The sequence below is a fragment of the Thermobia domestica genome, chromosome 12 (assembly GCF_964235325.1).
Source record: "Thermobia domestica chromosome 12, izTheDome1.hap1.1, whole genome shotgun sequence".
In the NCBI taxonomy this organism is placed as follows: Eukaryota; Metazoa; Arthropoda; class Insecta; order Zygentoma; family Lepismatidae; genus Thermobia; species Thermobia domestica.
Window position 1 is genome coordinate 120,674,258 of NC_137465.1, and position 13,959 is coordinate 120,688,216.

General features: G+C 31.7%; 1 protein-coding gene and 1 long non-coding RNA gene across 25 annotated transcripts in view; one reads left to right on the forward strand and one right to left on the reverse strand.

Moving 5' to 3' along the window:
- Nucleotides 1-13,959, reverse strand: part of para (sodium voltage-gated channel paralytic) — a 651,733-nt gene that overhangs the window by 40,301 nt on the left and 597,473 nt on the right. For all 24 annotated transcript variants that reach the window (XM_081734028.1, XM_081734020.1, XM_081734025.1 and 21 more), the window contains 4 exons: nucleotides 13,322-13,463; nucleotides 11,450-11,574; nucleotides 4,733-5,004; nucleotides 548-721 (listed from right to left, as the gene is read on the reverse strand). In XM_081734028.1, coding sequence (XP_081590154.1) covers nucleotides 548-721; nucleotides 4,733-5,004; nucleotides 11,450-11,574; nucleotides 13,322-13,463 — 713 coding nt within the window. The remainder of the gene's footprint in view (nucleotides 1-547; nucleotides 722-4,732; nucleotides 5,005-11,449; nucleotides 11,575-13,321; nucleotides 13,464-13,959) is intronic.
- LOC145666609 (uncharacterized) overlaps nucleotides 1-13,959 on the forward strand; it is a 118,867-nt gene that overhangs the window by 5,197 nt on the left and 99,711 nt on the right. The gene's annotated exons all lie outside the window — the stretch shown is intronic.

Here is a 13,959-nt window from a genome sequence, read left to right on the forward strand (position 1 = left end):
AGAATATAAAGAACAATTACGTGCAAATGTTATTTAATTACAAATAATTACTACATACCAGAACAAAAAAAGATTCAAATCTCATAAATTGCAGGACAGAGAGAAAATTGTATAATTTCCGTTTTTAAGTGTGATTATGACATCGAGAGCACTGTGACAGTCAATCAAACTAGCATTCGCCAAATAAAACAAAATATTATTACGCTAACACAGCTGAAACTTAAATAATATATATATTAAGATTTATTCTTAACAGCTTTAACCATTTTGTCTAAACTACTGAGTTTTCTACTAGATATTATTGCACTAAATTAATAATACACAACACAAGAATACCTATTGTTATAGAAAGAGAGATATAGATCTGCAATAGACATTTCTCCTTGGTTTCCAAACCTAGAATAGAATACTGCAAACAAAACAGAATCATTTCATATGTATATACGTATATATATATATATAAATCATTACAAACATATTTAATCTTCATGCATGTTGCATACTACTCAAAGGTATTTTTTTAAAAATAAATCTCAACTATACTCACCATTACAATAACGAAATCCAACCAGCACCAAGCATTCGTGAAATAGGTTTTAAATCCTAACGCCAACCACTTAACCAACATTTCAATGAAGAAAATTACAGTAAATATCCTATCCATATAGTACAGGATATCTTGAAGGATAGGACGACTATTCAGATGGACATCTTCCAAAGCCTGGAATTAAAACAATTTAAATCCATTACTAACTGATAAAGATTAAATACCAGTGAAACAGTGTATGATAAAATTCTGTTTGTGACAGACAAGAAAATCTATGTTCAAATTAATTCGACATTATAACGTAAATAATTACAATAATAAATGCTCTATCTGCTTCAAATAATGCTAAAAATAATTATATGGATCTTCTAATAAATTTAACCTAGTTCTACAAACTCTTCGCTGTTAGTGTGTGTGTGTGTCTGTGTGTGTGTGTGTCTGTGTCTGTGTGTGTGGTTAGTACAATGTGTTAGCGTAGTCACATGAAAATCAAAATTAAAGGTACTTATATGACAGTTATGAAGAAAAAAGCATAATGGAGAAACGAAATAATGGCACTTATTTAACCTTCAATTTCGTCAACGGTAACACATTGCCTACTTAAAACTTTCAGTCTCATCATACTCAATATGGTACACGACGGGCTTCTGTTTTTTCTGTCTCGTGCTCATTTTAAAAAGATATTTTCTCTACTACGGTAATAAGAATTAAATCATAACAACCTCAATTTCTGACTGAGTTTATTTAGTTTCTCTAGTATCTTCATAACTATCAAGTAAATATTGTATTTGCCGGCACAAAAGACGCATTGACGTATGAGGCGCTCGCCATTTTCTGTACTTAATTTTGAAGAAAAAATATTTTCCTTGCATGTTATAAAGATTATTTTTTTAAAAAATATACAAAGTTATATTTTAGCAAGAAATATACATATGCGGAGTTAACAGCGATTAATTAAAATATACAATCATACGCGCACCTTGGAATATCTGTAGTGCATATGCATTCAGAAAAAGCAAACATACTATTAAACGGTAAATAAAATATGTATCCAAATTACTTTTCCTGAGTCACTAGAGCCATATGCATAGTTAATCCCGTAGAGGCCTTCTAGTCGAACCGAATCTGAGAGATACCTCAATCCTATCATTGATTTTGTTGCACATAACTTTCAAAATGATCCTTTAGATACGGTTAACCCTGAAGGCTGGTTGGCCTAAATACACCTCGCGTGAGACTAAAATGTTGTCCAAAATAGTTAAAGGTAATGTTCCGAAGCTCATTGATACTCTACAAAGTGTTAACATCGCATGCAGAAACTGCAAAAATTAAATTTATGCCACACACAGAAACGAAAGAAATTTTCATAACATTGTTGAAATACAAAAAAATGTATCTGAAAAATAAATGCTAATTACAAATACAGTATTTTATTTTTTTTCAATTTTCAGGTAAAATCTGTTAACTCGCAAAATGAATAATGAAGTTTTGTTACATAGTAAACATGTTAGGGCGTAAATTTATAATAGAAATCCAACTATAAATAAATTATCTACAGAGCATCTTTTTGGCAAAATCGACTCTTAGTACTTCGAGAGTTCTATTTTATAGGTAAAGTTGCATTTGGCAGTGCAGGTTAACTTTTGGAGGACATAAACATTATGTTTATAAATACTGTACAGCATTTTCTTGGCAAGATAATATGCAAGCAGAGTAAAAACTATTGTCCGCCTTCTACTATAGTGCTATCAACCAATTCGTGTACAATATACATATATCTATATACATGAAAACCACACATCCGAAAACCACGCACTAAGCTTTGCAAGGTGTTCTCTACAAGTTGTTTTTGCATCTATTACGATTGAGGCCATAATGAAGCTGGAGGGTCAAGCCAGGTGCATTTGTAGCGAGCGGGCACATTAGCTACGGTGGGTATTTGCATAAACGAAGACCAGTACGAAATATACGCTCCAACTTGTGCTACGTGATCACTACAGTTGAATTACAAGTGTTTTGATATAATCGTTACTCATGCACACCCAGTGTTCGAAGTGGAAAAAAGCAGAGGCGGTATGTTTTATTATAATTTTGACTCAACATTTCTTCTATTTAAATATTGTCTTGATCACTGAAAAACCAGAGACGGTATGTCCCCATTACTGAAAAACCAGAGGCGGTATGGCATACCATCGCATACCGTCTCACTTCGACCACTGTGTACACCTGTATATAACCTGTGAACGTAGAAATAATGTTAGAAAGTGTGGCTCATTACTAACCAATAGTATGCAGGACCACCTAGCACAAGTGCATAGTATTTCTCGTACTTATATTCCATTATGTGCATATCTCCATCGCTAACACGCCTGCTTCTGGAGACGAAACCCCGCGCAATCCCTCAAGTTTCACCCTGCTCCGAAGCAGAATAAATGCAAAATTAGCTTCTATTGGTAAAGAAGCACAGTTTCGTGACATCTGCCATTTATTGTTTCATGGCATATACGTTAACCACCATATTATACTGTGTCCACAGCTGGTGGATAATATTTTCACAATAAAATGTGATTTCAAGTGTTGTATCAATTTGACTTCGTAATGCTTAATCTATACGAATTTCCCATACTGTAAAGTAAGAGCACTCGACTGTTTTATTTCAGGTAGAATTTATTAGTCCATTTCCTGATTATGTTTCCAATATTTTCACTAGCGGAAGTAAAACGTTTCCAATCTTACTGTATGATTCAGCATATATTTTTAAATTATTTGCTATCCAAAAAGGTATAATCGTATTATCGCTTAAGTTGTTCAATAAAATCGATAAATGAACTAATATATTCAAATACTTGGTTTGCATAAAGCATAACCATTTTATATAACAACAAAAACTATTGCGGGCTAGCAAGAGGTGCACCAAAGCATTCGCAGTCAAGCCCTTGAGTTACGGGTATGTTGCTGGATTGTTTGGCCCTATAGAAGATCTCTATTTAAGTGCCCCTTAAGTTGCCAACAAGTAACCCGTAGAATAACTATGCATACGGCCCTAAACTGCAGGTGTTTGTAAAACTGTTGCATACCGTAAGGAAACAAGATAAAAATTAAAGAAAACAAAAGCAGGAAAATGTATTTAATTTGAAATAATCACATTCTCTGTATCCGCGTATAAACCACGTTCCATTTTTTGATTTATTCTCAAAGGGAAAAAGTGCGTTTTTCAATTTGATTATATATATATATATATATATATATATATATATATATATACGAGAAGGAAGAGAGCAAAAAAATTAACTAATATTTTATGTTTCCAAAATCATTAATTATGGTAACACTTTCTAGTGACGAAGAAAGGTAGTATATATGAACCAGTATTTTCAATTGTACACGAATGTCTTGTTTTTAATCTCCTTGTTTTAAATTACAAGGTTTGCTCAATACCATACACGCATTTAATATACTCGAATTATTTATTGTACGGAAGGCAGTTAAATCCCCAGTCATGTATATGCGTTCTCCAATACATTACTAAAGCAATATTTACGATAAATTTGAACCACAGTTAATAACTACTACTGACAACGATGGAAAATAATGTAGATTTTATAGTTTACATGTTCCTTTTCAATGCATAAATCCTAAAACAAATCTTTGAGATGGAGCTGGAATAAAAACATTACTCAATATCCTTCTTAAGCTGTAAATAGTAAAAACCTCTAACCTACTAAAATGGAGATATTCTGATTACTGAGATAATTTATGGAAAACAGATAGAGTTGAGTATGTCTCTTTCTACAGCTGTATCGTTAATGATGAAGTTTAGTTAGAATCCTTCCATAATTTCAATAATAATAATAATAATATAATTTTTGCTATTATTCTCACTAACTTCTTTCCATTTCTCTGATCAGAATTTAACACATTTGAAACTATCTTTGCCTCCTAAACATTATAGCTACTTGATACAACACAGAAGGTAAACGTAACATAAACACATTTCTTGGCATTTTAAGTTATTTTATTTTATTTTAATCCTAACGTTAAAAAACAGTGTTTCATTCTCCATATTGATATGTTTCGATATTAAACCAAATTGAATTAAAATCCAAGAAATGTATTTATTTGATTTTGTATCATTGAAACTATATTCATATTAATCGATATAAGAGAGAAAATGTTTATATTTACCAAGGCTAAACTGCTAAGAAGAATTAAAGTAATGACAGCAGTCTCAAAATATTTATTTTCAATGAGCTGGAAGGTTTTAAGTCGAAGGTTTGCCCAACCTTGCCAGAAAGGAGAATCTTCATCACCAGCCAAAATGGGGAAGCGTTTATAGCAATGATCGGGACAACAGTCAGCAGGGTAATCAGCTAGCATGACATCTTCTGTTCCAGCATCCAAAATCCTTTCTTCTCCATCCAGGATCCCCTCCTCACCTCCTTCTCCCTCTTCGAGTTCTAAGAAAAGAGACCAAGAATCTCAAAATGGCGTATTATAGTAGGAAAGTAATATATGATTCATTTAATAGTGCACAGCTTAATAGTGTACACAAATAATCTAATTACGTTATCTAGTCTCAACAACAGAAGACGCAGAAAATTTTAAGTGTTTTAAGTCCTGTATCATATATCAGTATCACTTTGTCACGTTGTTAAATGTTCAAGGTCTTTAAATCTGATTAAAAACGAACAGCCGAACAAACAATAAAATAAAATAGTCATCTTAAAATTACATTTAGCAGAATGTCTCCTACACTTATCACTTTGAAACCAATGTTGTTTAAACAGTATTCACTACAATGTATATTGTTTAATATTTTGTGTACGAAAACTTTATAAGAAACTTTAGTGAGGCCTTCTAAATCTCAAAAGTTATTGAAATGTTTAGAATTTTAAGAACAAGAGTTCGCTTTCATTTTAAAACATAGTAATCTAATAAAACACTTTGTGCAGATACAATTCTGTTTGTCAAAGTTGTAGAAATGTTGTTCCCTATTATAAATCAAAATAATAATAATAATAATAATAATAATAATAATAATAATAATAATAATAATAATAATAATAATAATAATAATAATAATAATAGCATAAAAATAAATGGATGCAAAATTGTGAGAAAAAGGCCGGATATTTTTACATTATAATGTACATATCTTTGGGAAATACTCAGGCATAATTTTGATGAAGTAGGATGACTTTATGAAACTATGATGAATGTCAATCACAAGAAGAGGATAGTAGTAGCAACATCGATCACAATAGTGACTTTGATTTCAGTGGCGTTTTTCCCAGCTTACTCTTTACAGGTATAGCACGTTCAGTACACAAAGTAATCAGGTCCACTTTTGGTCGTTTTAGACATATTTCATATTTAAGATCTCTATCTGATTGTAAATAATTCTTATAATTTAAAAAAAACAGTATTCACTTTTCCATGTGCACGTATTTAAGCATGGTGTATAAGCTTTATGTCTCTCTCTTTCTAATTGGTAGCCTAATAACTTTAGTAATTGTCCTTGATTTCCTTGTACTTTGAACGTCCCACTGCTTACACTGGTACTTCTAATAATGAGCAGCGATTCATATACATAACAAGCAAAATTCTGCAATTTAAGTTTCATTCTAAGTATACTCTTCATAAAATGTTAATGTATTCATTTTCGGTTTCCGTAATTGCATATCAATGTGTAATAATGATTAAAATAAAATATTTATCTGAATACGTCTTTTTTTTAACCTGAATTTTCGGTAACTTTTGGCTCTTAGTAGGATAGAAGAGTCAGAAAATGTTTCACATCTGGCTACCAACATGCCATTTAAAATACAGTTAGTGTATTAATACCTAAATCTAAAAAACCCGAGACACAAATTTTTCTACGTCTCCTACCTCCTGTATGAATCATCAAAATGGTGTCAAAAACAGTAATAATAATAATAATAATAATAATAATAATAATAATAATAATAATAATAATAATAATAATAATAAAGCGATTCTTCACAATATGAACTCCAATGCATTTTCGTGTCATGTAGCTCATAATGAGATGTAAACATAATTGATTACAAGTTTAAATGTTACAATGACAGATTCTCACACAATCGCCTATAAATCCAATATGATGGCCAATATGGCTACCTGGTAATAAAAAATTATGAGCTCAAAATACAGGAGCAAATTTTATCTCTAATGTTATTTTTGGAAGTTGATAAGTCTATCCAATTGAACATTAAATATTGTGACAGTAAAATTGTCTCCCATTTACTTCGATCCTACACAACTATCCCTTCAGTGACTAAAATGAAAAGTGATCCGTTACTGTCAACGGTTAATCTACATCGTTACGATGAAGGTCCAACACCCAAACCAAGAGAACTGTTTCTTCTATCATTGGTAGGTCTAGAATTAGCACATAATGGAAATCAAAGCACGAAGGAAATGCATGTTTCATTTGCTTAGTTTCACGAGAAGAAAAATTCCGCTGTCAAAAAATGTTTCACTCTACAGTACTTCCATTTTTGAGAAAAGAAATGATAAGACACTCCGCAATGGTAAGTCACTTAATGAACGTTGTTATGAAGGCAACATCTAAATTAAAGGAAAGTCAAACACCCGTTAATAAGTGCTTATCAACCTGTATATGTAATAGAAAAACAGTTGCAGTGGCGATATCCAAAAAAATACGGTGAAAAAGTTCTACTTATAATGGTAGTCCTATACACTGAAGTTATGGTACTCAAAAGTCTTGGAAAATTGCGGCTTAAAAGCGGTTGGACTGAAGTATTGATACGTGCTAATTTTCCAAGCTTTGGTATCGCAGAGTCATATTTCTTAGAGGTCATGTTAAGAGAGCAAGATATGCTAATGAAATTACCCTATGTGCCTTGTTTTGTTTGCAAAAGAAAGCGTACCAGAATTATTGTGGTACAACTTCTGAAGATACAACTAAAGACATTGAATCCTGGATCAAAGAAAGAGCTGCTGAGTCGGTGATATTTCGATATTAGAATATGGTTATGAATTACTTCTCTTACAACTTGTGTTCAGTATTTGTACCTCTAATTTTACACTTTTCTAAACTCTTCGAAAGACTTGTGTCCATGGACCTTTGATCTACATGCAATTCATTATTCCAGATGGTTGTCTGTTTGCGTTAATACATTACAAGAAATTCCAGTAAGACATCCTCATGTCCACAATGCATTTCTATCTAGTCACCTTACCAGTTCTTGGAAAGGATCACCATTTTCAGCAGTTTCAGATAACCAATTTCATGAGCAGAATAATAAGTTTGTAAAAAACCACCTGAAGCCATTATTCTTGGTAATAAAAGTGCCTTGCTGCAGTAGATGGTGGCAGGTCCTCATATACTCAATTGATATTAGAATTTGAAGATACAGTCGGGTTGACTCTCAAGTAAACGCTTGCAAAATCAACATCATGAAGATACGGTTTCATTCAACAAAAGATTCCTTAATAATGTTAATGAAGTGATATCAGTTTTTGAGACCAATGAAAATCACGAACCAGTTACTGTAAGTGATACAAAAGTGCTTATGAATGAGGACGCAGTAACAGCTGTGAAAGAAATTCATGAAGTAGGGATCAAACAATGCAATGGTAGTATACTGCACTGTCTTATACAATGCCAGGTTTCAATCCACAAAATCATACCTAGAAATAATATTGACATTTTTGGTATAGCAAAGAAGGGGAAATCGAAAGGAAAGAACAAAATAAAAAAATTTACAGGCTGATTTAAGTTTATTTTTCAGAACGTATGTGGCTTGTCAAAACATAAAAGGTGATGTATCTGCAGTTTTCTCACACGAAAATAAAGCCTATTCACCACACATTTTTGAGAATGAATTACTTAGGAAGACAAACAACAAATTAGATATATAGAAACGCATCTTAGGTGAATGTGATTATTCCACTTCAATGGAAGGAAAAGGCAATGACTTAGATGCTACTACGTACAAAATCGATGGGCCAGCTATGGTTCACATATTGAAACCAGAATTTTCCAGATGTTTTGCAGATCATATCGAAAACGTATTCAAGAAACACATTTATTGTCTTTTTAGCAAAGTTGATAGAGTTGATGTTGTGTTCGATCGGTATTTTAAGGGGCAGTGGAAATGGTATTCATACTAATGTAACTAATGTCCACAATAATTCCCAAAAGTTTCATCAAATTCCTGCTTCTAAATGAAAACAAACAGCAGCTTTTTCACTGTTTGGTAGAAGAATTTATGCAATGTGATTTTGAAGGAAAGCAACTTCTGTGTACTATGATAAATTTGTTAAAACAGAACCAAAAGACATTGATGTGAGTGCTATAATTCCATGCTCCCCACGAAGAAGCTGATAGCCGAGTATTTCTTCACACAACAAATGCTGCAGACAATGGACATTCAATAATAATTATAAGAACTGTATACTCCGATGTAATTGATTTATCCATTGCAACTTTTGGAAAAATTCAGAATAATAAGTAAGAACTGTGGATTGAGTATGGTATAGAAAAAAATAAACAATTGCTTCCCAATCATGAATTCTGTAACAAATTGGACATTGATTTACAAATGAACCTACCGGCTTTTCACTCATTTACAGGATATGACACAGTATCAAGCTTTTGCGGCATTGGAAAACGAAAAGCCTGGGATGCATGGATGTCTTTTAGAGATGTTAGCATTGCATTTGATCAGCTGCATATGAATGAAACATACTTAGAGGATAGTGTGTTACATTTGAAAAAAAGATTTGTTACTCTTATGTATGATCGCTATTCTACTCTTACAAGTGTCAATGAGTGCAGGCAAGCAATTGAAAATATTCCTCCTACACAAGATGCTCTTAAACAATATTGTAAACGAGCAGCAATTCAATGTTAAATATGGAATAAATATTTACTGTCACAATATTAGCTACCACAACCTGCAGAATGGGGATGGAGAAAAATGGTGGATGACGCTTCCAGATATTTCTCGTGATTGCCAAGAACTTGTCTTCTGCCACTGTCATAAGCAATGTGTATCGTGTAAATGTACAAGTAACAATTTACCTTCTCACTGTTGTGTTCCTGTGAAGGCCAGTGCTTAGATAATGACATTTAATACTAAATACTGATGTGATAAGTGTATGTTTAGCCTCATGGTAATATGATTTCAAAGTTTATATTGTAATTGAAACTCTAATATATGCTTTTATTTTAATTTCAATATACATTTAAATGTTATAAATACTTACATGTTACATAGATGATACTTTAACAATCAAAACTAACTGATAGAATTTTTCAAAGTGTTTCAGAAGAATTTAAAATTTAATTTTTAAAAAAATAGTAGTAGTAATATATTTCTATGTATACTTCGGTTGATTGAAGTCTGATATGCAGTAGTACCAATGATTTGATACACCAAGGTCACCTAATTATATTTTTATAACTTCCATTGACTTCATACTATATGTACTAATGCATTCAATTTCGACATTAATGGGCCACATTGATGTGAGGGAAGATTCTTAAGAAAGGGCGAATTAAAGATTTTCGTGAATTGGTATAAATCTGAGAAATAGATTACGGACCTTTTTTTATATTTGACTCACTAAATGTAGCTTACATTTTGAGAATCAATTTTACCACTCATTGCTAAATTTTATCAATGATAAATTAGATAATCTAAAGATAAATTAGATTTGTCCGGGAAAAACGAAGCTCCCTCTGAGGTAAATAATATTGTAAAAAAAATAATAAAATATGTTTCCTTAGCGGCTCCCCCGCGCCTCATTCCTGGATCCGCCACTGGTTAAGAGTAAGCTTTATCTTTACACCGAACATGTTCATGCTTTATTGTTTATTTATTTGAAAACAAAGATGTTGATTTTTGCGTCTTTAGTTACCCCTTTATTTATTATTTACAGTTTTTTTTTGACACAATTTTGATGACATCATCACTTGATGATAGAGGGTTAGAAAAATTTGTCCCGGGGATTTTAGGTTCAAACATTCATATACTAACTACATGCCAAATAGAATATTGGTAGCCAGCAAATAGAATATTGGTAGCCACTCCTGAAATATTTTTTCACTTTCTCGAAGGGTTCTGCCCCACTATGTTGCCTTTTGCGAGGGATGCAAATTCAACGAAAGACGATATTCTTCTTAGTTACGTTCCCGTTTTTACCTTGATATTGTATTCTCAAATATTCCTGTTTCACTATTCTTATTTTGACTTTTCTTTTGTTTCACTACCAAGTAATCTTCAATTGTTTTCAAATGCAAATATTGAAGTTGCATTTAATTGCAAACAAACTAAAAATTATAATGATCTTGAGCACAAAAGTACCACTTCTTTTTCGCATTTATGTTTCAGTATCCACTCAAGAGTACCATTTTCACGTAACTTCTTCTTCTTTGTAAAAATTAAAACATCCAATCAATATTGCCATTTTAAGCTATATTCTTCTTCTTTCTAAATATAAAGCATCAATTCAAAATTGTCATTTTAAAGTAACTTCTTCCTGGTCCTAAAACTTGAAGCATCTATGCAAGATTGTCATTTTCACCTAAGTTCTTCCTCTTTCTAAAAATTAAAGCATTCATTCAAGATTGTCATTTTAATCTGTGAGTTACGTTTTTCCTAAATAAAATAGTTCCACAGACTAGACATGGATAGTGCTAGGAGTACGAAGACAGAAACCAAGACTACCAATGTGTGAAAGGGATCTAAACTTGTTTTTTTCAGACTGATTGCAAGAATGTTTTATTTATTTTTTTCACATAACTCTCCATAAATTTATTTCAATGAGCTTTTCTTTATTCTTTGTTTCTTGGTAATACTTATCTAAACAAAAGTATAGAAATAAGAAAAGTTAGAGATAGTATTTTACCTTCATCTTGTTCTAAGTCCTCCTTACTTGCGTCTTTCTTCTCTTCTCCATCTAACGTTTCTGCACTACCCTTGTGGCTGTCATCCTTGAATGGACGGTTCTTGTGGCTTCCGTAAGATTTGTTGCTGAAGAAAATAATAAATTAAATGAGAGACAAGCATTTTCCAGCAGCTACGGGACAGTATGCTAATTTTATCAACATGAAGATATACAGGATGTTCAATTTAAATGAGGCTCGTCTATGTAAAAGTTAATATTTGTATTAAATTTTCTTATATATTGTTCTAACACTGGCATGTAACTCAGCTGTCTGCGTCAGCTTGGCAGCGAAGCCTGCGTAAGGTGGTGGTGGAGCGAAATGAAGTAGGTGCACATGTGCTTGATGAGCTAATAGTGAGTGGTTTATTCTCAACAAATGTGTGTTGTGTCAGAATAATTTTTATTGTCATATAGCGCATTACACTTTTGACCTTTTTTGACTGGATTATTTTTCACAGAACTACGGCTCGCAAGATACCCAGATCTAACTAATGCAGACTTTTTCTGATGGTAGTATTTGACAGCAATAATGTTTTAAGAAATCCACATGTTATTCTGCAGTTGAAGACAAACATCATTCAAATAACCTATGATATTGAATCTCAAATACTACACAGAATGAATAAGGACATCATAAAACGTGTGAACACATGTGTTCAAATGGACGGATGTAATTTCTAATATATTTTGTAGTTAGGAAAGTATATAAACATTTCTTGAACATTATCTACCATAGGGATTCTTTCAATTGAACACGTTGTATAAATAGGGACAATATGTTAAACAAGCATGAAAAACTATTTCAAAATATCCAACCATGTTCTACTCAGAACGCAATAGTAATATGATTAATCTTCAAAAGAGTCCTGTTGAATTCACATAGATATTTCTGAAGTTCAACCCTATCATGTGTTGCTAATCTAAAACAGTATGTGAACTCTCTTTAAATATTTTGAAGGAATTATCCTCATAAAAAAACATACTTTTTTCTGAAATTATGATTATTGTAAATAATCTGCATCAATAGTAGGTCGTTTGCCAGAAATTGAAAAACTTCAATATGCTAAGACCATGTGTATGTCAGCAGTGAAAAGATTAATAGTTAGCATGATCGGAACTAATGACTGAAGTTAAATCAGTAAAAACCAAACTTTCATTTCTATAAAGTCAGAAAACAAAACTCACTTATTGTACTAATTGAGGGATTATTTTTTCGAACTTGACAATCACTCAAATTGTCAAATTGAATTTTTTTTTCTTAATAATATTAATCAGGTAGTTGCGCATATCTTCCTGAATCAAATTACTTCTTGCAATAGTATTCTATGGTGCAATTTTCATATTTTAGCTCTAATATTGTAATACAATATTTTGAAAAGGCATTTTCTGAGAAAGTTTCTTTTCTGCAATTATTAAGTTAAAAAAAAAAAAAAACATTCCTCAATTCTACTATATATATTAGATTTCCTTAGTTTGTAGCAATTAAAGTTTGATTTCTATCGATGTGATTTCACTCAAAAGCCGCTACTGCACTGCAGTAGTGAAGACCTTTGATCTCAGTAGTTTCAATAGTGAAGACCTTCGGTTCCATATATATAATTTGATTCAACTTACTCCTTTTTCACACTAAACACTAAAATTTACAATAAATTATTGAAATGTTGATCATTACACACAATAACTCACAACTTATCGATGGTAAAATAAAAACAAACTAGTATGTTAGTCTTTATACGTAATCATTTAGAATTCCCAGGACACAGTAAAGGTGACTGTTAATTAATGTTAACATAATGTGCCAGATTGTATTGGTGTTGTAGTATTATACAGTACCTTATTGCATCTTCTTCTGGCCTTCTCTTCAGCAGATCATTCTCAATTCTATTATCTTGAAGACTATCTTTGATTGAGTTTGCAATGGCCTTGGTGTTATTCATGGCTAACTTTCCCTTTTTCAATTTGGTAGTTAGATGGTCTTGAAAGAAAAAGAAAATGTTATCATTATTTTAATTCAAGAACGATATTTTAAATTTTTAAAACAACATTATTTGGTTTAGTCTATTAAATCATGCAGTGAAGACATGAAGTATAAATGAGACATGAAAACGAGAACAGGAATTGTTAAGGGAGCATTTGTAAAGTGAAGAAGCGTATTTTGTAAGTCAGAAACTTAGTTTTTTTTATTTTGTTTAAAAAAACAGGGAAAGTATTGTGCAGAACCATAAACTAATATAAAACTAATGTAAAAAAAGAAACTAATGTAAAACAATTTTAAGCCTTTCGAATATGGATGAAGAAGAATGGAGAATATTAGATAGGTTAAAAAAAGAAGGAATGACTACTTACAGTTGCTAAATAGTATTAAAGACATAGGCAATGTCCAAACAATGAGGTTAACCGTGCTATAACTGATATATCTCACTTGGGGTTTAGTAACAGCAGGTATAATAATAATAATAGTGATAATGATG